At 47.3% G+C, this 24,964-nt stretch overlaps 2 protein-coding genes across 2 annotated transcripts in view; one reads left to right on the top strand and one right to left on the bottom strand.

Annotated features, from left to right (window-relative positions):
* TIMP3 (TIMP metallopeptidase inhibitor 3) overlaps positions 1-5,193 on the bottom strand; it is a 56,448-nt gene extending 51,255 nt beyond the window's left edge. The window contains exon 1 of the mRNA XM_036864746.1: positions 4,744-5,193. Coding sequence (XP_036720641.1) covers positions 4,744-4,864 — 121 coding nt within the window. The 5' untranslated portion in view covers positions 4,865-5,193. The remainder of the gene's footprint in view (positions 1-4,743) is intronic.
* SYN3 (synapsin III) overlaps positions 1-24,964 on the top strand; it is a 451,775-nt gene that overhangs the window by 201,917 nt on the left and 224,894 nt on the right. The window lies entirely within an intron of this gene.

Raw genomic sequence — 24,964 nt, 5'->3', positions numbered from 1 at the left:
AGGGACTAGAATTAGAGGAAGTGATCAAAAAGGACTTCACCCTTATCTGATTTTAGATAGATAGATGATAGATAGATAGATAGATGGATATGGATGGATGATGGGTGGATGGATAGATGGATGGGTATCGATGTACACACAGATACATGCACACGTAGTCATAGAATGTATCCATACTATCCTTGTAATTTTTAAAATGTGGTTAAAAATTAAAGGTCCAAGGACGTACAGATTATTATTCCCCTTTTATAAATGAGGAGACTAAAGCTTAAAGATGCCCAATAACATGCTTAAGTGCATACAGCCAACAAGCCCCAGAGGAAGGATTTAAGCCCAGCTCTGCCCATGCCACAGCCTTTCTACCACCGCACACTGCCTCTCCAGGCCACCCAGGAGTTGACTATGACAAAGGCTAGAAGAAGGGGCCTCCTTGTCCATACTGGCTGGAATGGTAAAAGCTAAATGCAATAGAGAATTGTGTTGTTGTTTTTGTTTTTAATTAATGAACCTTTTGGAATGTGCCATTCAGCAGCGGAGCTGAATGGTTCCTGCTGTTCCTGCAAAACAAACAAAAGTCCCTCCACCCAAGCCACTTCTGTGGCCACTTTTCTAGCCTTATCTATCCAGGGATTGTGAAAGGGACACAGAACTGTGGGAGGGGCACCTTCTCCAGCCAGCCCAGCACCCAGTCTCCTGACTCTCTCTGGTTTTCCTCCCATCATACTGGGAGTCTGCATAGACTGGGCACCTCACCCTGGGAGGCCCCCATTCGTCCCCACCCAGAAGGGTAAGAGTATTGAAGGCCAAGATTTCTTGTCCCCATTAGCTTTGCTTTTCCCTGGGCCTCAGTGAGACAAATTGAGTCTTTTTTTTACTTTGTCTTGGTGGTTTTGAGGGTCTCTTCCAGTTCTAATAGCCAAAGAACATTAGACATTTTCCTTTAATTTTCTCTATTTATAGCCTAATATGATGAGGATGATGGTAATTAGTTCTCAGTCCCATAAGATGATGTTTAATTAAAACCTCTGGCCATTTTGGCTGTCTTCATATTTCTAAGGAAAACTCCCCAAATAGATAAGTAAGGCATTCTTCAAATGTTAACTGTCCATTTCATCCTGGTCCTAGGAAGCGTCGTCTGCCTTAGAATATCAAGGGTAATTGAAAGTTGAAAAGTTTTGGAAGAATGGCATAACTAAGAATGGCTTTAGCCTTACCATATAGTAACTGGGTGACCTTGAGCAAGCACAGTCTCTCTCAGACTCAGTGTTTTCCTTTGAAAAAAATAGGTGTAATACCTACTCTTGAAGATGCTGGGTGGATGAAAGACATGGGATGTGAGAGGTGCTTGAACCTAGTGGGAGTCTGCGAGATGTCCTTCTACAAACAGCAGCTCTCCTCTTTCCAGAGTTACTAAGATGTCGACAGCCTGGGTCCGCTCCCCAAGTGACTGGCTCCTCTCTGAAGTCTGATCCTTTTTATTTTCCTTAAGTCACAAAGCCCAGTGTAAAGTGAAATTGCGTGTTTGTGAGTGAGAGAGAATAGATCAGGCTTCTTTGAAAATGGCTTCTTTGCTAAAACCACAACCTCAGATCTGATACCAAAAGAATCTGCTGGCACTGGTCCCTGTCAAAACAATTCGGAGACATCCAGAGACCATCCTCCAGAGCTGGCAGTGGGCCCCCAAGCTGAGCCTCACTCTCGAATTCCCAACAGGCTCAGGGGGCAGGCCCCCAGCACTCTATCGCACAGCCCGATGCTTCTGTGCAAAGGAGAGCTTGGCATTCTGAAGCAAAATTCTCTCTCTCTACTGCTCCCGCCCCCTGCAGAAACCACACAGACACACACACACACATGCAAACACGCACGCACGCAAGCACGGGCACACATACCCCAATTTTCAGAAGGCTCTTGGCACTGCCCACCCCTTCCTTAGCTGGACAGAGCTGTGGAGCAGAAAGCAGGCCAAGGCTGCCTTCTTCATTCCTAGTCCCCTCCCTTCCCTCCTCCAGAGTCAAGGTTTTGTCAAGAGTTTCAGGGGCAACGACTGGTGGGGAGGGGGCCGCAGACATCGTAGCTGCTGCCAAGTCCTTTTCTTTCTGCCACAGTATGTTTTATAAGCCAGCATGTAGTTTATTCTTCTAAACGCTTCGCTAGGGTGCAGGGCCTGGAGTTGCCATAGCAACACCTTTTAACTCCTCCTCACCCAGAAGGCAATGCCAATCCCCAGGGCTTTGGGGGAGAAAGGCAAAAAGAGACACCTGTGGATGAGGAGAAAGGAGAGGGAAGGCCATGGGGGATTCCTTAGAGAGGGCCTTCACCTAGCAACATGGCACCTGGCCACGAAGAGAAAAGAGCCAGGAAGGTCCTGGAAGAGGAAGCTGGTGGGCTGGCATAAGCATTTTTCATGGACTACAGTATGGATTGGTGGGGTCGTAGGGGTCAAGGGGAATGGAAACGTCTACACATTTTCTTCAGGGAGAGAACAGGCAGGCATCAACCCAGACTGAGTGGAAACCAGAAGGGCTATGAGCTAGGAATACTGGGAGCCACCTACTGGACACCAGCAGGGTACTGTAAGGCAGCAGAGGTCAACAAGCCGGCAGCCGACATCCACACCTCCCATTTTTAAAAGCATTATCTCATCCCTGCCACTAGTGCAGCGCACCAAACCGAGGCAGAACAGTTTTGGATCGGTGCCAGCAGTATCGAAGTTTTTTTGTTTCTTTTTTATTTTTGCTACCATAATGTTCTTGTCTTTGGGTACTTCCTGGTAACTTTGCTTTTCTCTGGGTAGTCTACTGAGGAGGGGGATGTGGGAGGATTTCTTAAATAAATCCAGAGAAATTACAAGAAACTTTCTGTATCAGCCCAGACACACAGCAGGAAACCTAAGCAGTGAACAGAGTCAGGCAGTGCCCCCCCTGGAAGCGGTCCCCTTGCTCCTGTTTCCACTGTTCCCTGGTGAACTTCCAGGGTGGAAACCCAAAAGCCAAGAGCAAGGGGGAGGCATGAGGTCTCCCTCTCCCCACACACCAAAACCCAGGGGAACACACCCAAGCCATTGTCAAGCAGGGGACGACGCCCTGACTCCAGCTGGCTCCAGGCCCCGAGTATGTGCTCTTCCCTGAGCAAGACCAGAACCCGCTGCCACCGCCAGCAGCTCCCAGCGTTACTCCGGCGGGAGTGACACCCACGGGGTGAGGGGGGACGGGCCAAGGGGTTTTTGGGTGAGGGCTGTCAGAGGAGGAGAAAGAAAAGCTTCCAGGCCTCAGGCAGCCCCAAAGAGTCCTTCCAGGCAATCCACAAACCCAGGGGCCAGTCAGGTTCCCCCGGGGGGGAGGGAAAGGTGCACAACACAGGCCCCAGGAAACCGCTAACACGAGTGACCCCAGGCCACACAAACGCCCGTGCCTGCCGACTGGACTGACCTGCTCAGCACAGCTACCTCCCTTGCTTCTCCTAGGCCCGCCAGGGCCACCAGCGGCGCCCCTCCCCGCCAGGTCCCTGCCTCCCCGCCCTCCTCCCCTGCAGCACATTTGTGGAGGCCCTCACCAGGACCCAGTGGAAAATTTCTTTCCCCTTTATGACTGTCCTTAAAACACACACGCTCCATTCTTCACCTCTGAATCTGCACAGGCAGAGGGTGGCTAGACTGTGTCCTACCACACCTCCCAGCCCGTGTACACACACACACACACGCACACACACACACACAGACAGAGCAAGGGCCACTGGACTTGCATGCCTTATGAGCTGGAAAGGAGAGGAGAGATGTTTTCCAGCTGCTACTCCACCTCTGGCCAACCATGCACAAGTGTCCCGAACACTCCCAAACAAGTTCTCCCAGGGCACACTCTCAAGGCTGTTGATATGGTTCTACTTCTTACTGAGTCTCTAATCAAGACACTAAGTCTGATTTGGAATAGTCACCATGATGTGACCCTTGGCATCTTTTTTCTTTTGGTGACAAATCTGTTTTCCACTGCTCAGTCTCCCCCTCCCCACACACATTCAAGGAAAAAAAATAGCCTTCCTGTGAATTCTCACAGCTATGTGATAAGTGATCCCTCACACACGCCACCTCCTGCTTGCTATCAACACTCTCAAATACAGTTCCTCCGGGGAGGGTCAACCCCACCGCTTTCTTCTCATTTTTCCCCTTAAATCCACCCAGACTTGGCAGTCCAAGAAGCTCCATTAGCACTTGCCTAGGGAGTGTGAGGCGGGGTTAGGTCTCAGTGAAAAGAATGAACTTACTGGGGAGATGGTGAAAACTCAGAAAACTTCAAGTTTCTCTCTCCTGCAACTTTCCCTGCACATGGCTGGCAACTTTCTTTCTTTCTTTCTTTCTTTCTTTTTTTAACTATTCATCATCCCAGCACTTTAGTTGGCATTCCAAGTTTTAGAAACACTCTCCCCACCTTTCTCCCTCAGCCCGTCCTCCCGTGATAGTGAAAAGGGAAATTTTCCAGATGTCAAAAGGACCGGTAAGGACCTCACGCCCTAAAAGAGCATGGCTGCAAGGGGTTCACTCAGCCTCTGTGGGTTTCTCTGCAGGGCATCTCCCCCCTCGGTCATGCCGGAACCCCTGCCCCAGGAACCTGAGTATCCCCACCTCGTCCCAAGCCCAGGCAGAGAAAAGGAGCGGGGCTCGCCATGCCACCCGGAGCAGCGCCCAAGTCCGGGCTGCAGCGCGCGAGTTGGCACCGCGGGGGCTCCGGCGGGGACACCGGGAGCGCTTACCGATGTCAGAGTTGCAGAAGGCGTCCTGGGGGTGGCTGGGCGAGCATGTGCACGCCTCGGCGCCCCAGTCCCCCAGACTCCAGCTGCCCAGGAGCACGACGAGCCCGAACCAGGGAGTCATTGCCGCTGCCGCTGCCGCTGCTCGCCTCTCCAAAGTTGCCTTGCGCGCCGCCGGCGGGGTCGCCGCAGCCTGAGCTCGCCCGCCCTCCCTTGCGGGGCAACTTTGGCTTCGGGCGCGCCGCCCTCCGAGTGCCCAGCGGGACGGGATGGGGTGCGGCGAGGCTGCCTCGGCACTGGTGCACGACTGGGCGGGTGGGCAATCTCTCCGGGCGAAGCAGCGGGAGCTGCAGCAGGAGCCGGAGGAGCAGGAGGAGGAGAAGCTGTCCGAGCGTCCGCCCGCTGCCTGCTCTACGCGGTAGCCCGGCGGCCGAGTGATATAGCGCGGGTCCCCCGGGCACCCCCTCTCGGGCGCGCGAGGCCCGCCGTCTCGGACCAATGGCAGAGCCGCATTACCTCATCGGCCCTCCAAAAAAGGGGCGGGGCCGGGGGCGCGGGGCGACGGGGCGGGGCCGCCCGTACCGTTCAGATCCTTATAGGGAATAATGCAGCTGTGGGCACGCGAGTGGGTGGGCTGGACGTGCCTCCGAGACGCACTGGCAGAGGGGCCCTCCGAGCGGCGCCCCCGTGCCCTTCCCGCCTGCACCCTCGCCACACGCCCACCCCGCCCTCTGGACGCCTCTGACCCAAACCGGAATCAACTACCACCAACCCCTTGGCAGGTCAGAGGTTGCCCTGCCCTGGAGACCTTGACTGCGCCTGGTGGAAAGGATAGGTGAAGGCTAACTCTCTACCTTCTCTGGAGAGAGCAGGGTCAGAAGGGAAAGAAGCAGGTTGATGACCATCCCCCACACACTCCCACCCCTTATCGCCGCCCCTGACTTTCCTGTACAGGAGGAAGCTATCTGCCTTTTGGAGCTGGCTGTAATAAAAGATTGTTTCCTGGGCTCAGGCAGAGTAAATTGTGAAGTCATTCAACACTGTTCTGGATGCTGGGATGAGCAAAACAAACTCTTTGCTCCCTTGGAACTTGAAGGCAATACATCAGTAAATACATGAGTACATAGGGTGATTTTCTAAGGTAATAGTGCCGTGAAGAAAACAAAACAGAATAATGGGTTAGAAATGACTGGGGAGGGTGCTCCTGTCTATGGGATAGTAAGGAAAAGTCTGTCTGAGGAGGTGACATCCTGGCTGAGATGTGAACAAGAAGCCTCAGCATGTGGCAGTCTGGAAGGAGAGAACAGCAAGTGCGAAGTCCCTGAGCCTATTTGAAAAACAATAAGTAGAAAGGGCGGGAGGAAATGGTAACTCCACCTAGGGCAGACAGGTCTCCATCCTTCAGCAAGGAACTTGAGGGTGAACTGATCCAAAACTGGGATAAAACCAGATCCTGGAGAACTATCCAGGATCCGAGACTATGAGCTATAAATGGATAACTGCTAATAACTAATACTATGACTGTTTTTATTATTCAGTAACATCTTGATTCTGCCCTATATTTTCCATACCTCACCTCATTCTTACATCTCACAGTATCCTTTTAGATAGGAAAAACACCAGGTATTAGTCACACTTTCCAGATGAGGAAACTGGGCACAGAAAAGTGACATTACTTGGCACCAGCCAGGAACTCATTCACCTCACTCCCACCTTAAGAGAGGCTTTTATTTTCTTGGACTTGAGCAGCAGTTAGCTTTAACTGTGCAAATGCCCTTTTGCAGCTGGAGCCTTCTATCGTTCTATTCTTGGGTCCCTCTCACTTTCTCTCCCAACTCATCCCATTTGGAAAGAGACTTAAATCATTTGGCAATAGAAATGCTAAAAGTTGGAACAAATAAGGACTAGGAAGTACTGCTCAGAAATACAAGTTCAACCTCTTTCTCAGAAACTCCTCTGTTTACACCTCAGAGAAGTGACATTGGAATGGGAGAATCAGAAAATTTCACTGGAAATGGTATTTCCAAGAACATTTTTTATGCTCCTTTTTTCCTCTTAAAAATTTTAGCTATGAGGAAGGGAATCTAGTTTCCACATTTTTCTGTCTTGTCCCCTTCCCAACTTTTAAGACCCTTCCCACCTTAACTCTAACTATAGCCCGACCTAGAGAGGGCTTTCCTTCTCTTGGTGTTTACTTTAGAACTTTGCTCCTTGTTTCATGGGATATAGTTGTACTATTTCCCCAACCACACTAGTAAGACTTTGAGGCCTGAGATATTTGGCCACACTGCTTTTTAGCCCTCAGAGTGCAAAGTTGGGTCCCTGGAGACATGGATATGGGTGTGGCCAGCAACCCATTGAATCTTGAGCAGTGGACGCTCTATATGCCACTCCAAGGATCCAGGGTGAATGAGGGCATACTTGTTCGGATTTTAGAGTTTCGTTTATCCCTGCACGGTGCCAGTCATGTGGAAGGTTTTATAAGCCTTTCCAGACCAAATCCACTTTGGATAAGCATCTTACGTGTAGAGGCTCTCTCTTCTCTCTTTTCTTCTCACTTTAATGTTTTGTCCAAATTACCAGTAGTTTCTCCAAGGGAAGGCTTGCCGAGAATATGAGTATCAGAAATAACTTTCGCTGAACTTCAAGCAGCAGGTTCTGTATAGAAAACATCTGAAGCATTTGATTATGGCAGCTTCTTAATTATGTAAGTGTGAGAGCAAACATTGTTTTCCGAGCTGAAAGGTAATAAAATTGCCTTTTGGTTTATTTCCTCTCGCTCCCTGTCCTAAGCTGGGCCAGTGTCTTTGGAGTTCAGCTTCCCTGTTAGTTGGGAAGTTCTCCCTAATGTCTAACCTGAGGGGACTCCCTTTGCCCATCCATGTGAGGCCGGCTCCGTCCTCACGTTGAGGAAAAGAGAAAGCCAGCTTCATGAATCCCTGTAGAGGGGAGCCTTACTGCTGGGGTCAGGCCCTCCAGCAAGCAGACCTCACAGCCATCAATCCGGACGTCATGGTGTCCATGGACCTATAATATGTAAGAATTGCTTTTGCAAGGCCACTTCAGAAGCTGGATGGAGTGGGCCTGGGGCTAATGGTAAGAATGAAGATACCGGCTCCCCACTTTCTTTTGACAGCTAAGGACAATGATAGATTTATAAACCCCAGAAGAACTGACGAAATTTCTAAATCTGTCTTGTCCACCCCCCTTCATTTCGAGTTCCAGGATGCTAGAACCTATGGAAGTCTCTTATAGACATTTAGAGGTCCTGAAAAATGACCTCAGAGACTGCCCATCCTCATTTTATAGTTGGGGAAAATCAGGTTCAGACAGGTGAAGGGATTTGCCCGAAGTCTCACGGTTAGCTCGTGGCAGAGCCAAGATTTTGCTGCAGCTGCCTGATTCCTTACCTGGGCTCTCTCCCACCCACTCATGGGCCTCAGCCCCCGCAGCTGCAGCACGTGACCTAATGTTTATACTCTTCTGCAGCCACTTGCAGTCCTGAATCTGCATTTCAGATCTATAGATGAGTTTCAGAGTCCCTTTGCACAGTGCCCAAGAAGTAGAGAATTCTGCCTGCACTGACTAAATCGTTCTCTGTTATGATAATAATCACCTCTGAGCCAATCATAATGAATACAACTCTGTACTCCTCAGCGGTTTATCTCTTTTGTGTTTATTTTTCCCTTTCTAAATTATCTAATACCTTGTGAAAACATTTCAAACATTACTGCTGCAAAGAGACACATGAAAATTTTCTTTCTGGGGGACAAAAAGAGGCTGGGGTGAAAAACAAAAAGCGGAAGACCTGAGATTTGTTCCAAAGGTTGCTGCAGAGCAGTTGTGTGTGTGGGCAAGTCACCTCACCTGTCTAGACTCAGTTTTCCTGTTTGTTGGATGAAAGATGTAACTCAGTGATCTCCAAGATCCCCCCTGGCTGGAAAGTCTCAGAATCCATGGAAAAGTCTCAAGCGCAAGGTGAATGTCTCTGAAGGGAAGATAGATCTTGCCATTTAAACAGATTTGAGACAAATCAAACGTGACCGAGACTGCAGCATGTCCATCAGTCTCTCAATCAACAGTGAGTTTCTATTCTGCTTTCTGCTCTCTCCTCCAAGACTCAGGCTGAAAACAAAGATCGTGATGGCAAAGGCATAGGAGAGATTGAGGGTCTTGTTCCTGATAGAGCCCCTCTGTAATTACTTGTTTATCTGTCTTTTTGCCTCTTGGGTCATAAGCACTAAAAGGTCAGGAAATATGCCTTTTGTTATCTCCATACCTTATTTCCAAAATTCATTGAACTCCTATACTGCCTTAAGATCACAGCTTAAATGTCACCTCCTCCAGAAAGCCTTCTATGATTCCCATCCCCAGTCTTTATCAACCCCCTTCCATGTTATCCTGTGCTTCTTTCTTTCACACCACTTGTCTGACTGTAAAGTGATTGTTTACCTTCCTGGATTGTAAGCCCTTTGAAGACAGTGTTGGTAATAAAGATCCAGTGTTGGTAACAAAGAAGTCAGTAAGTATCGGTTGAATGAATGGAATTGATTTGGCCCCACTGGCCCCTTTCCAGTATTCAGATAGGCAGGTGGTAGCTCCTTGGAGAGCTCACAGAGCCCTATCCCTCTGGCCAGTGCTAGGGGGCACTGTAAGCCAGAGAACACCCATTCCCTCAGCCTGCATCCTCAGCCAATCTCACTGAGAAGGTGGGAGAGGCACAGTTCCATGCTAGTCAGTGGGGTGTGGGTGCCTTTGAGTGGGTGAAGCTAACCCCTCCCATCTGCAGTGGCCACAAAGCTCTCAGTCAGCATCCCGTCTGGGTCCTCAGCTGCCCAGCTTCTCCACCCCCAGGCTGGCCACATGTCAACCCAAGGGGAGCCGTGCTCTCAGGAAGCTACATACTTGTGAATCATGGGTTTGTGGGGATTGGGGAGATCTGGGAACACAACAGAGGATGCCACGGTCCTACCCTTCCAGGGCAGAGCTGGCCTCTGGAAATTAAACCTGGTGAAGGTACTGACAAGATGTGAGACATTCCTGCTGCTGTGTAGGGAAACACCTCTTTTCTTTCCCGCCCCTTCTCTTCCAGACCCCAGCCTCAGTGGCTTTCCCCCATACCCACAGTCCATCTGAAAGTCATTACATTCAAATAGCCTTTTCCAAGCAACAGAACAGCCCTGGTCCGCCCATCACCATGAGCCTGGCCAGATCCTCAGCAGGGTTGCTGCCCAGCACTGGGGAATTATGGACCTAAGGTGGTAGGTACTTCAGGTTCTCTCTGTGTCTGGCACCAGCAGGGAGTAAACACCTTTCCTCACTTCCATCTGGAGCCAATTTCATGGCAGTAAAATTGCAGGGCGTCTCTTGCCCCAGGCTCTCCCCCAGCCCTGCCAGGAAAGTGAAGACCCCTTAGTGTGAGTCTCTGGCTGAAATTCACCTGAATCCTGGGGTTTTCGCATTTCTTTCCACAGAGAACTACTCCCAGAGATTTTAAGCCAGAAAACACATGTGCACGGTGGAGACATTTTGTGCCCCGCTTTCTGGGGTGGTGGGAGATGGGAAACAGAGCTAATATTCCAGCACTTGCTCTTTTTTTTTTTTTTTTAAGTGACTGTGTGCTCAGTTGGTCGATTATTTCTGTGAAGGGTAATATGCAGTAGAGGCAGAACTTCTCCTCCTCGACCCTGTCTTAATGTCTTCCTTATGCCCATGGAGTTCGTGTGTTTTTCCTTTAAAAATGAGTAGCTCCTTTGTGGTTGCTTTGAAGGTTGCATGCTCAGCTTTGCACAGAAGACGCACATGAGCGTCTCTGCCTGGTGCTGTGTGGCTTTGGAGGGAATGGGATGGACAGACAGACATAGGGTTGCTCTGCTGTCAGACTGGGCTCCAAATCCTGTTTCTGTCAAGGTGCTTGAGCTCTCTTCGGTTGAACCTGCTGGAATTGAAATTGACTTATCCTGTGCAATGGGGATACCCAAAGAGCATCTGATGCTGTTGATCACATCCTTCTCTAAACTCAGCTGCTGAGACTCTACTCTCTCTGGGTTTTTGCTTTCTGCCTCTCCAACTGCACCTTCTCAGTCTTCTTAGAAGGCTCTTTCGGCTCTTCCTGCCACTAAAATGTAGGTGTTTCCAAATTTTCTGTCCTTGGCTCCCTTCTCATCCCTTCCCTTCCCTTCCTTTTCCTTCCTTCCCCTTCCCTTCCCTCCTAGCCTCCACACTCTCCCTGGCTAATCCCACCGTCTCTCCTGGATCTGCCTACCACTCTGCTCTGTGCACTAGAATGGACACTGTAAGCAGCAGTATCCCTCTGAGCTCTTGTCTAGATCCAACTTCCCCCTGGACAGTTTCACCTGGAGGGCCTATGGCCTCCTCAGTCCCTCAGGGTCCAAACTCATTGTCTTTTCCTCTCAGTCCTCTCTGGTGTTACCCATCCCCGCCAGTGGCGCCATCATTCACCAAGCCCAGTAGAATCTCACTCCACACACCTCTTCTAACCATCCCTTTCTCCCTGTTCCCACCATGTCTGCCTTGGGTCAGGCCCAGATAGTCTTTCCTGACAATTTCAATAGGCACATAATTGCTCCCTCTGTCCAGAGTCTTTCTCTATCAAATTCAACTTTTGCACTGCTGCTGGTGTAAAGTTTTTCAAATGTAAGTCTGAAATCATGCTGTCCTTTGCTTAAAACTGATTCATTTGTTCTCCATGGCTTTCTAAACAGTCTTAAACTCCAAAGAAAAGCATACAAGGCCCTCTGTGATCTGGCTCTTCCCAGGGCCCCACAGAGGGGGGCCATTCGAGTAGAATACAGTGGGATTGCTACCGCTGCAGTTACACAACAGCATGTCCTGTCCTTGCTTATCTCTTCCAACCTATGCCCTCGTTCCCATCTTCCAACCTTTTAGGTTCTGGCTATCAGTTTCCTGCCTCTGAGGCTTGTTCACACTGCACTTTTTGCCTGGAATCCACCTTCCATCTTTATGTCCCTGACCCTCCTCTGTCTCATCTGTCAGGATCTTTATCTTTCCGGATTCAACTTGAATCAGCTCATGGATGTTTTCCTGACCCTCTCTCTGCCTCAGCGGAGCTGACCGCTCCCCCGAGGTCTCTCCTTCCTCTCTCCCCTCCCACCCACACAGTATCCCCCAGATTTCCACAGTGCCTCCCACACTCTGTTGCCCCTAGTGGTTAATACGTCTTTCTCTCCCTTAGACAGCAAGCAAATACAGGGGCGTTTTCAGTCTCTACCTCAGCATCTGTACATCGTAGGCACTTAACCAAATACTGAGAGAATAAACTAACCAATGAATGGCAAAGAAAATAGGGAGAGGGACAGTCAGTGTATAAGCTTCACAAATTCACCATAATAGAGTTTCTGGAATCCAGCTTCTTGGGTCCAGAAAGTCAACTAGATTCAGCTCCCAGAGTTAATCAGTCCCAGGGACACTAGGATTCAAAAGAGACCAGCAAATTCCATTGTCTTTGTTTCCAGTGAGAGATTTAATTGTCATGTCATGTCATGTCAACATGACCCTCATATTTTTTCCTGATAATCATAGAGAGCTTCGTATGAAGCTAGTTTCTCATCAGAAAGTTGCTTTGGTGTGTATGGAGTCTGAACACAGGGAATGAGGTCAGAAGGTTATTTCAGCTGAGATACTGTGGAATTCTCCTTCTTGCTGAGGGGAATCCTTGGCCAAGGGCACGACAATGCCCACACCTGCTCGCAAGAGTCCCTCTCCCTGGTCAGTGACAAGACCGGACACATATTGCCCACTTTAACCCCTTTGGTCTTTCTGTTTTTCTGCTCCAGACTTGCCGCTCCTCCCTTCTTTTGCCCAGACTTTTTCTGCACCAGGAATATCATGATCCATTTGGTTTCTATATTTTAGATTACAGTCACCTTCCAATAATGACCCTCAGGTCAACAAGTTTGGGTTTTGGGTTTTGAACTCTCGCCTTACCGTGTCTTGATTTACTGCCACAGATGGCTAAGCGCATGCATGGTGTGTGAATTTATAGCTTCAGTGCTCAGAAGACAGAAAACCTTCTTTCCATTGCTCCACTGACAGTCTCTATTTGCATCACAGCTTGCATGTCACAGTGTGTTCATCAGCTCTGGAGAGAAAGTACAGGGTTCCCTCCTTCCTGCCCTCCTTCCTTCCAATTTCCTTAGACATTGACTGGTTGTCCACTAATACACAATAAGCACTGAGGATCTAACAGTGAACAAGGCACAGACCTACCCTCAAGGAGTTCCCTGTCTAGTGGGAGAGAAAGACATGAAAACAATAGTGGGTGGTGTGAACTATAACAGGAGGGTCAAGTGTGCCATGAGATGTTGGGCCACCCTACCAGGAAATGGGGAGGTATTTGGAAACCCATATTATGGTGAGACAGAGAGCCAGAGGTGGGAGAGAACTGTGGGTCATCAACTCCAACCCCCTCATTTTACCGATATAGGAGAAGGTCCAGAGATGTGGGCTTCTATATGGTCACACAGGATTACTGGCAAAGGCGAGACAAGAAATTAGACCCCTTAGTATCTCATCATCTTCCCGTCACTCCAGACTCCTCTAATTCAGTGCTGGGCCCATGAGAGAAATACAGTAAATAATTATTTTCCTGTCCTGTAACATTCATCAACCTTGGGATGATAAACTGAAAAGATTCCTAAGACAAGAGAAAGGAAAGGGAACTTGCATTAGTGGAGTACCTGCTATGTACAGGCACTTTCAATACAGTGTTTGCTCCAATCCTCACAACCCTAAAAAGTAGATACTATTTTATGTCCATTTTACAGCCAAGAAAACGGAGGCTCAAAAATTAAATTTCTTACAAGGAAGGGAGTGGCAGAGCTGTGATTCAGACCTAGAGGTCTCTTTCCAAACCAGCAGTCTTTCTGGAGACCACAAAGTCACTGTACCCATAGGTTCATGAAGTACTGGTGACTTCCTCTTCATCTTTTGGGTTCCCATTGAGGAGTCAGAGCTCTTGATCATTGCATGATGCAACCAAGCAGAAGGAGACATGGTACCTCCACAAGGAGGGCCAGTGAGGGAGCTTTTATTAGCAGGCAAGTGAAATGCATCATCTCTTGTTTGACCTGGTTTGCAGTGGAGAAAAGGCAGGAGAAATCATAGGGCAGGCAATATCTGGGGGTAAGATTAGGTCCTTCATTACTCTGAATTTGCACAGGTGCCACCAGAAAATTACATTTGTATTACCAAAAAAGGGCCCAGAATCTAGAGGCAAGCTGACAGAATAGTGATCAGTATTTTTTAACAGCTTTTGAAGATGGCTTAATTTCCTCCTGAAATTTTAAGCATACGATTGAGGAAATATACCAGGTTTTTGTCTCAGTTCTGCCACACACAATAGCTGAGTGACCATGAGTAAATCAATAAACCCCCTTTCTTTAAATGTAAAACCAAGGGTTTAGATTTTATGATCTCTCAAAACTTCCCAATGGAAGATTCTGGAAGGCAGACTGACAAGGGGGTTAGGGACCAAGGCTTGTGATGTTAATAAACCTGGGTTTTGATCCTTCTTCACTTTTTCACTGTGACATTGAACAAGTTCCTTAACCTCTCTGAGCCTCAGATATCTAATGGTAAAATGGAAGAGAAATTCATAGGATCTTCATGAGGATCAAACAAGGTACAGTGAATAAGGCACTGGCACAGTCCTGACACATAGTAATTTCTCACTGAGAACCTGTATGGACCAGGGTGTGGCCCTACAGCTATAGAGAAGAATGAGACCCCCGCCATCAAGTAGCCTATTGTCTCTCAATCTGTGTTTATGAAGGAAGAGCATATTCCCATATCCTATTCCCTTTGACCATGTACATAATACCCAAAGAAGGGATGGGGGGAAGGAGGCAGCAAAGGAAACCAAAACTTGATAGTAATAGCTAATTCTTACAGAGTGCCTACTGAGTGCAGGGTGTTCTTCTAGGCACTTTGTGTATATTAATTCATACTAATCTTTATAATGAAAGCTGTGAGGTAGACGAGATTATCCTCACCATCCCTTTTTTCTTCAGGTATAGAAACAAAGGTACAGAGAGATTATGTAACTTGCTCAGGATTACATGGGCAGGATGCTGCAGTGCTGGGATTTGAATCCAGAGCAGTCTGGCCCAAGAGTCCATGCTCTTAACCACCCTTCCAGCCTGCCTCTTCAGGATGAAGGTGAACACGCAGAAAATAGCAAGGATACAAGGGGCCAATGCCCAATGTCTGTCACTGGGTGGGTCTTCCTTCCCAGAATGCCTTGCACCCATCAATCAAGGTGTGTAGGAACATGAATCAGCTATGGTCCCTATCAGAAGGACACTTAGTAGGGCAGAGAGTACATCAGCAGGCCCTACTGAAGAATAATATTCATGGGGTCAAGGTGATTTCTGCCTTGGGATGAGCACAGAAGCTAGAAACAGAACACTTACTTATTCTAGTCCCATCTCCTCCATCTACTGAGTTTCTCTCTAAACTTATATTTACTCTCCATAAAGTGAGGACAAACATTTAATTAACAGAGGTAGTTTTAAGGATCAAATAATAAATAACTAACATTGATTGAGGATTTATTATGTACCAGGTCCTGTTTTTGTACTTTACAGGTACAAATGTATTTAATTCTCAAAACTCTAAGATGTAGGGGCTGTTATTATCATACCCACTTTACAGAAAAGAAAGTTGAGGCATAGAGAGGTTCAGTAACTTGGTCGAGATCACACAGTTAATAAGTCGTGGAACCAGAATTGGAAGTTCAGCGTCCAGTTCTGTGCTCCTTACCACCTCTCCGCACTCCAGTGATGGGTTGAAAACATTTTGCAAACACTAAATGTCATTGTTGTCTATTCTCTTACTTCCATGTCTTAAGTCTTTGTTCATGCTGTTCCCTTGGCCTGTAGTGCCTTTCCTCCTCTTACCTGACTACCTCTTACTTGTCTAGAGGGGTGAAAAGTGAGGTTCTGGAGCCCCCAGTGGTGTGTTGGAGCTGCCTCACCCTGGCTTATGAGAGCTGATGGTTAAATTTTCTGGAATTTTCCCAGTCAGTTGTTAAACACAGCTATTATTAAAAATGTAATTATATAAACTTACAATCAAACAAATTATATTAAAAACACAGGTAATGAATACTTAAAACTCATCACTTCATTGTTTTATTACATTATACTCTAATCTATGCTCTTGAGGTTATTTCCAGCTATTGAATCTGTATGGCAGAAATAGTCTTCCCAACTCTGCATTCTGTGACATCACACTGGTAACTTAAAATTGGCCATGATGGGAGTATTTATACCATAGTAATTGGCAGATGCTACAAACCAAGCTTTTTGTCCTGGAGAGCTAGTTGTTAAGTATTTACCAGCACACCACTGCCATTTATAAACTGTGTGATCTTGGACAAGTAACCTTTCTGTACCTCAGTTTTCTCATCTGTAAAATAGGGACAGCATTAGTGCCTACTTCACAGAGTTGTGAGGAATAAACATGATACACGGGAAGGATTTAGCAGAACTCCTGGTACAGAGTCAGCCATCAATGAGTGGCCCCTGTCAATATTATTATTAAGGCAATCTTATTATTATCATTAGTCATCATCTCATACAAGCAGCCTTTCCTTCCACCCAAGCTGGGTTCCACCATCAGAGATTGTCTGTGACTTGATATTCATGACAGTACACTGGGATTGTCATTTTCTGTGTCATTTTCCCTCTTTAGGAGGCGAGCTAGTTGACAAAGTCTGATTGAGTTTTCTGAGCACTTAGCCCAATGCCTGACACACAGTAGGTCCCCAAAAAACTGTTAGATTAGATTGTTAGTGAGGAAAATGTTTCGAAGCTACTGAAAAACCAGAATTAGGGAACTTGGAGGTTTCTCTAGTCACATTACAAACTTTTAAGAAATTCTTCTCCACATCCAAGCACTGCTGGAATACTGTGTTTGGGGTTCATGCCTTGGGAGTACCTTATAATGTGGTCATTTTGGAATTTCAGGAACTAAAAGCCCCCTGACTTGGTGCCCAGACAGACCCACCACACACTGAACTCTTTTATAACAGAGTTCTCAGTGTGTATAGTATGGAGCCCCTGTGATAGTCTTAGCATGTCAAGAATATGACCAGTAACTTTCCAAACCGCTTGAAGGTAGCTGGAACTGCCTCTGCCTCAAGTATTTAGAGAAAAAAGATCTTGATGTCACGTCAACAAACTCTTAAAGAGACTGCACATACCTGGAGTGCTTTTCAAGGCCTAGGAGCCGGTGATTGGAGGCTGACTTCAGGCAGAAAGGAGGGGAGAGGCCAAAGGCACGTTGAAAAACCATTTCCTGTCTGTTGCTCCTTTGTATGGGCTGCTTGCTGGCTTCTGCAGCACCCAGTAATTAAAATGGCTGGAATGCTTTGCATTTTTACAGCGCCGTGAAGGCGGCTCAGAGGCCTGGAGCTGGAGCCAGCTGGAGGCCCAGGGATCCTGCCCCTTGGCCTGGCAGAGACAGCTGGCATCTGCCTTGGTGTGGGGGTGGGTCGGCGGCAGGAGGGAGGGAGGAAGTCAAAGGTCAGGAATAGTTCCCACTGCCCTTCTCCTTCCTTAGTCAGGTGCATCCAGGTGCACCACCTCTAGATGGAAGGCCCACATGGGCCACCCACCTTCTGGAAGTCTGTAGTGATCAGTGGTGCTGCCTAGGAATGGTAAACAATGATATAGCTCTCCCTTACTAACTATCTACCCTGTGCCAGGTCCTGTACTAATAACGTTATGTATGTTATCTTTTTTCAAGGAAAAAACTCAGACCGTATCACTCTTCTGCTCAAAACTCTCTCTGGCTCCCTCGTGCGTTTAAAATGAATTCTAAATGCCTCCCGCTTCCGTCCCCAGCATGACGTAGTCCCCGCCATCACTGTCCTTCTCCCACTCTCCCTTGAGCTCACCATGCTGGCCTCCTTTCCATGTTTCACCAAGCCCAGTTCGGTTCCTGCTCCAGGACTGCCCCATCTCCTCCCTTGACCTTCCCAGGTCCTGCCATGGCCAGTTCCTTCTTGTTATTCAGCTTCCAGCTCAGATGTCACCTTCTCATTCTCAGAGACATCTGCCCTGGCTGAAGTAAGACAACCATCCCCAGTCACTTGTGCCTCCCATTGCCCTGTGTTTCAGGTTTATTTCCTTTTCAGTACTTATTGCTGTCTGGAAAAAAAAACTTATTTGTTTATTTTTTATTCATTGTCTTTTCTATCTAAAATAGAAGCTCCTTGAGGTCAGGGCCCTTGTCTATCTTTTCTCTGGTGTATCCACAGCACCTAGATCAGTAGTCAATAAATATGTCCAGATAATGAATCTTCACAACAACCCAACAATCTGAACATCCTTGTCCTGATCTTCCAGGTGAGGAAGGGAGGTTAAATAGCTTGCCCAAGGTCACCCCATAGGAAGCGATGTCCCCAGGTCTGTCTGACTCTGAAGGCCATGCTTTGGGATGAGTATGCATAACCTTCCCCCATGCACAGCTACTTTAGAAAATAATGGAAAGATGGTGTCTGCACTTCAAGGGAAGGAATCAGGACTCAAGGCTAACTATGAGCGCTTTAGTAATGTAATGGTGGTGGTACCAAGAAAGAAGAATGTAAACACATGATGGGAACCCACCACCCTGGTGGTCTAATCCAAGTTCTGCCACCTGTGCTACCTTGGATGAGTTAATTACCCTCTCTGGGCATTTTTTTTAAAATGTGCAGAGGCTGTCTGCTTCCACCTCCCCAGGGACAATTATATAACAGTGTGTGAAGCGCCAGCATTCTCATGACCCTCTCCTGTCCCAAGATGGAGAGGCTGGAATGTTGCATGGATCACTAGGTGGGAACCACACCACAGGGAAGCAGTGCTCTCCTGACTGTGTGGGTATCTTCGGCAATAAGCAGCTAGATTTACAAGTTGGCTTTTAAAGCCTTTTGGGGTGCTCGAGGAAGGGCAGACTTAGTTAAATGAACATCATCACTGCTCCTTTCTGTGCCTGTGCATTGCCTCCCTGATAGATCCTGGCTGCTCAGCCTGACCTTCTGGCCCCAGAGTCTGTCCCAGCCTCACCCCCATCTCTAGGCTTCATCCTAGCCAAGCAGGATCTGTGCCCTTCCTCACCATGATGCGAGCTGTATCTTCTCCCCACCACTGGCTTTTTAAAAAGTGTTTTATTTTGATGTAATTCCTATTTACAGAAAAGTTGAAAGAATAGTTCAGAGAATTACCAGATACTTTTTGCCCTAAAGGTTAAAAAGGTTAACATATTACTACATTTTCTCTCTTCCCTCCTTTTCTCTCTCTCTCTCTCTCTCTCTCTCTCACACACACACACACACACACACACACACACACACACACACACAGCTGTTTAGGAGTCAGCTGCAGACATGATGCCTCTTTACCCCTAAATATTTCCGTATTCATTTCCCAAATACAGGCCACCATCAGCTTCTGCAGTGTGAAGCAGCTCAGGCCCTGGGGTTTGCATTCCAAACCCCAACTCTACCTCTTACTAACCGTGTGCTTTTATGCAGAAGGTTTCACTCCTCTGGACCTCAGCTTCCTCATCTATAAATTGGGGGCACTAAGAACACCTACCTCATAGGGCCAGCGTGAGAATTAAATGAGATACCCCATGCTGAGGGCTCGGCACTGTGCCTGGGATATGAAAAGCGCGTAATAAGTAAATGGGAGTGTTTTGCTAGAATGCCGTGGTTTTTTCTTCTTTGAAATGGTTTGATTTCTTGGATTTCCCCTTATTCTTCTTTAGGCCAATTCTCATAGGAAAAAAACTAGACAGGTTCTTTCATTCATTCCCTCCTTATTTATTGAGCACTGATGCCAGGTCTGACCCTTTTCTGAGTACTGAGATGGAGCAGCAAACAAGACAGACATAGTGCCTGTCCTTAGAGTTTACGTTTGCATGGTGGAGACAGACAGTCGACATGGAAGCAAATAGATGGGCCATTTCAGTGGGTCATAAGTGCAATGAAGAAGAGAAAACCAAGGGACTCTGGAGCCAGGGAGCATGCGGGGGGCTCCTTTGATTAGGGTAACCAGAGAAGACTTCTCAGATGAGATCAAAGTTCTACTGGATTCTTTCAGTCTTAGAAAATGCCTTCTGGGAACATGTCAGGCACAATTTGATTGCTCAATAAATGTTTTTCTCATGATTGTGTGCACAGTGGGATGCATGAGAGTTTAAATCCTCCCAAAAGAACGTAATCACGGGAGCAAGCACTTCTCTGCCACTTGCTTGGAGCCATGCACTTTACATATATTATCCTGTCAGCCTTCCTGGACTCCCTGTGAAGTAGATATCATTCTCCTCATTTTATAGATAGGGAGACTGAGGTTCAGAGAAGCGGGTTCATTTGCCCAAAAGAACAAAGAGAAAGTCAAAGATTCTCTGCATGCATCTGGCACCAAAAATCCATCTGGAATCACAATGTCCGCCTCTTACTACTCAAGGACAAAACGGCAGGTTTTCATTTGAAGAAAGAGTGTTGTGCTAGATGTCAGAGGTGCTTTTCTAACCCCGGCTCTGCTGCTTATGAGCCGTGAGTCTCAGTATAACCCTCCTTGACACCGGATGGTCCCTCGCATCCCCTCCAGCTGAAACAGGTGAGTTCACCTGTATTTTTTTAACTTCCTCTGCCTCCTCTTTGATGGAGAAAAGTAATGCAAAGCGGGAAGAGAATTAGGAAAACAGATGAGCTGTGGGTATCACCTGCACCAAGGGATCACACCACGAGCCAAAGAGTGGGTCTGCCTGGGAGGGGCATGAAGGGGAGAAATGACTCCCCTGCCTCACAGCATCCAGCCTAGTGCCCTGTGCACAGTAGGAGCTCAAGCCTGCTCTCATATGGACAAGTGCAGCTATTCTCTTACGCCTATTAGAAAAGCAATGACATTGCTTATGGCCACACCACATGCAGTGTGCCAATATTGCCAGCTGTGATATGCTGTTCTATTCCAGGACTCCTGTTTAAAGCAGGCCACTGACATTAGAGAGTTTTCAAAGTAGGGTGGATGGGGGAGAGTTACCATTGTGGTTAATTGACTATATTAGTTATCTATTCCTACATTACAATATTACCATACACTTAGTGGCTTAAAACAACACACATTTATTATCTCATGGTTTCTATGGGTCAGGAGTCCAGGCCTGGCTTAGCTGGGTCCTCTGCAAGGCCACAGTCAAGATGTTGAGTAGGGCTGCGGCTTCATCTTCCTTGCTCACGTGATTGTGGCAATGTTCTGTTTCCTGTGGACTCAGTTTCTCACTGGCTATGGGCTGGAGTTCACCCTCAGCTCCTTGCCACGTGACTCTCTCCATAGGCAGCTCACTATATGGCAACTTGCTTCTCCAAAGTCAGCAGGGAAGAGCGTCTTCTCCCCAGATGGGCACCGTAGTCCTATGTAAAGTGATCATATACACATAATCATATACATCCCACTGCTTTTGCTGTATTCTACTGGTGAAAAGTATGTCATAGGTCCTGCCCACACTCAGAAAAGGAATTATACAAGGATGTAAATACCAAGAGGAGCAGATAAAAGGGACCACATTGGCTTACCTTCTAAACAGAGTGAACAGAGTGATCAGAATGTTGAAAGCCCCAGAAAGCATGGAGTATGGAGAACAGTTGAAAGCACTTGAAAAATTTAACCTGGGTAAGAGGAAAATGATAATAATAAACACCTATATTGCTTTAACTGAGGACTTTTCATATCTTAGCTCACTTAACTGTCATACAGCCCTATAAGGTAGATACTATTATCATTCTCGTTTTACAGATAAGGAAACTGGATCACAGATAGCTCAAGTAATATGCCAAGGTGACACAGCTATTGAGCAGTACCGCTGGGAGTTGAACCCAGGCAGTCTGCCTCCAGGGTTCATGTCTGGCAAGGACCATCAGTCATTAGAAGACAAGGTTGAGTTTCCCCTAAAAGATACAAGGACCAAAGGGTAAAAGCTACCAGGTGGTAGATGTGAGGCTTACCAGAAGCTCTGAGTCTACATTGCCAGGGCATAATTAGCAAGTGCTGAGGAGCAGCTGTCCAGGTTGGACTAGAAAGTGTGCTCCTGCATACCACAGTCTCCACAACTCCCTATTGTCTCTTCAGCTGAGGCCATAGGTTGGTTGTTTCTCACACTGCTCTTTCAAGGCCCCAGACTGCACCATGAACTCCTAGGCCAGGCATTCAGGCAGTATAAACCTGTGGTCAGGGGAGGAAGCAGAGGAGGAGCTGGGCCTTAGTGACCATGTGAGAGGCTCAGCAATTGTAGCAAGGGAGTTACAGACAAGGATGCAAGTATCAAGTAGGTCAGCCTCCACTATGAATTGAGACCAAGGCCCTCGCCTTCCTGGGTCTTTAGCTCCCTTGGCTGTATAATGGCAATGGCAGTTTCTGGTTCCCCTGGTCCTTGGGAGGATCCAGTGAGATCCTGGAGAATGAACTAACTACTTTGAGGCCCAGATCCATAGTCTAAGCAAAGCCAGATTCCTTGTATTAGAACTACAAGACATGAAAACCCATTTGTTTTCCTTCTTACTGTGGAATTTTTGTTCAGAAATAGTTTTGAAGGGGGAAAAAAAATCCCAGCCCTTTGAGAAAATAGGATGGGGAGGACTCATGGAGGGAAAGCTTCATTGTGAGGTAAGGAGTTCTTTGTGGATACTTTTTTGTTCTATTTTTAAAAGAAAGCTATTCTTCAAGAGAATGAAAAGAAAAAGTAAGGAGAAAAGCATATTCGTCTGTGGATGTGCTTTGCCTAAGAATCCCAAAGCAGCCCCTGGAGAAAGGAAAATGCATCAAAAAATGATCTGGGAAACCCTTAAACAGCAATTGTGCCTTGGCCCTGCCTCAGCCAGTCATCAACAACAATAATAATAGTTAACACTTAAGTAGCATTTACTATGCACCAGGCACTGGTATAAGTACTTTATTATTAATTCCTTTAAACCTCAGCTCAGCCCTGTGGGGTGAACACATTATCATAATCCCATTTAATAGGTGGGAACTGAACCCCAGAGAGGTTAAGTAACTTAGCCAAGGTCACACAGCCCATCAGAGGCAGAGCCAGGATTCAAACCCTTCTAGTCTTGCTCTAGTACCCTTAACCACTACCTACTCAGACCCTCAAGGATTGATTGAGCAGGTACATGGATAAGACACCATTCTGGGTACCAGGGGGGTGAGAGGGAGAAGGAGGGAGGCATAAGGAAAGAGCAAGACCCTAAAAGTTGAATCTCCCCAGGCTAAGTCCACTTTCTGGCTGCGGGACCTCGGGCAGGATTGTGAGCAACTGGGTCTTTCAGGTCTTGGTAGTTCCAGTGCCTTATACAATTACAAAACAGTTGATGGAAAGAGGGAGAAAAGGAGAGACAGAGGGACAGATAGAGGGAGACAGTGAGGAAGGAAGAAAAGAAATAGAAGCAATAATAACTAATTTTAATAGCAGCTAGCTCTTAACAAGTGTTTATCTTGCCAGGTACTGCTAAGTGCTTTACCCACATTATATTATTTAATCCTCATAGTAACGACCCGATGACATGGTTAATATTACTACTTCCATTTGAAGGGTAAAGAAACTGAGGCATGGGAAGGTCATTAGCTTGTTCAAGGTCACGTAGCTGGTGAGTTGGGGAGCCAGGATTCCGACCAGGCAGTGTCATTTTAGTGCCCAAACCCTTAGTCGGTAACAAAAACAGTAAATGTTTGAGGTCAAGGTGTAATCCCTCCCACATGCAGAGTACTTGGCAGATTACAAAACTCTTTGTGGTAAGGTTTCCAAGGGTGGAGATGGGGACAGAAATTTCCAGGGTTCTCAGCCAGTGATTCTCAGCTAACACTGAGGTGAAAAATGCCAAGGCAAGCGGAGATGTGAAACAGAAACGAGGGCAGCCGATGGCGCACTGCTCAGAGGCCCTGTGGTGGCCTGGTCCACTCAGGCGCGGCTCAGTCTTGAGCAGCTATACCCTGGTCATCTGTAATTTTACTCCCCAGGACGCACTCCTGAGAGCCCCATCTCATTTACTTCCTCGTCCCCCCAGGGCCAGCTGCAGGCATGAAATCCCAACCCAGTTCAGCAAAACACAAACCAGATGCAGTGTCCCACACCCATGAGCTGGCAGCTGTTTAATTTGTGTCCAGGCCGGTAGGCAAAGGAACACAGAAATCAAGGCAGTGTGCATCAGGGGGCTCAGTCAGGGCACAGGGTTCCTTCATGGGCTTGGAGGCAGGACACAGCAGCTCAGCCTTACCCAAAGAGCGAGCTGTTGGTTCTAGCTCCCTCTGCCACGTTTTGCTTTTCTGCCCTGGTTATCCCATTGCAGAATGCAGCCACCAGTACCTGCCCAACCTATATCGTAGCTGGTACTGAGGATTAAAGGAGTTGATAGAGATTGCATCACAGTTGTAATCTGCAAAGTGCATACAGCTGCTAATCACATTTTTCCTATTAATGCATTTCCTGGGGAGACAGTATGTCTTGAGGGGAAAAGCACAGCGTGAGAATCACACAGACCTGGGTTTGATTCCCAGCTCTGCCACTAGCCAGCTGTGTGCGCTTGGGTAAGTCATTACACTTCTCTGCAGTAGCGTTTCCTCTCCTGTGAAGTAGGAGTAATGATGCCACTTCGAGACGGAGAGAGTCTCGGTGAAGATGAAATGAGACAGCACCTGACTCATGGAAGAAACTTAATGAGGAGGGACAAGTAATTCAGTCTCTTACAGCCACAGTTCTCCACCATTGTCATTCCCTCAGGGCAGCCTTCTCTGACCTCTGGGACCAGATAAGAATCCGTTGTTGCAAGCCGGCACATGCAGCAATTCTTTGTAGCATACGTCACATTTTACATTTATTTGGATGATAATTTGATTACTATCAGCCTCCCTCACTAGCCATCTCTGGAGACAGGAACTATGTCTGTCTTGGGCCATCACTGGAACCCCACTGCCTAAGACAAACCTGGCCCACAATAGGTGCTCAGTGAATATGTGTGGAGTAAATTAATGAAGGAAATGAGTAGTATCTCAGTATGCTGATGTATTCCACTTATTTGAAAGATAGCGTTACAATAGGTTTTTGTTATTGGTAGTGAAAGTCCTGGAGTTTATTTTGTTTTTAAGAAACAATTAAAGCATGTTCAAGATTATCTTTAAAATAGTGTCATCGTCATTCACAG

Source organism: Balaenoptera musculus, chromosome 10, assembly GCF_009873245.2.
Source record: "Balaenoptera musculus isolate JJ_BM4_2016_0621 chromosome 10, mBalMus1.pri.v3, whole genome shotgun sequence".
Taxonomy (NCBI): Eukaryota; Metazoa; Chordata; class Mammalia; order Artiodactyla; family Balaenopteridae; genus Balaenoptera; species Balaenoptera musculus.
Note: the sequence above shows the minus strand (reverse complement) of the source record. Positions and strands in the feature narration are given on the sequence as shown.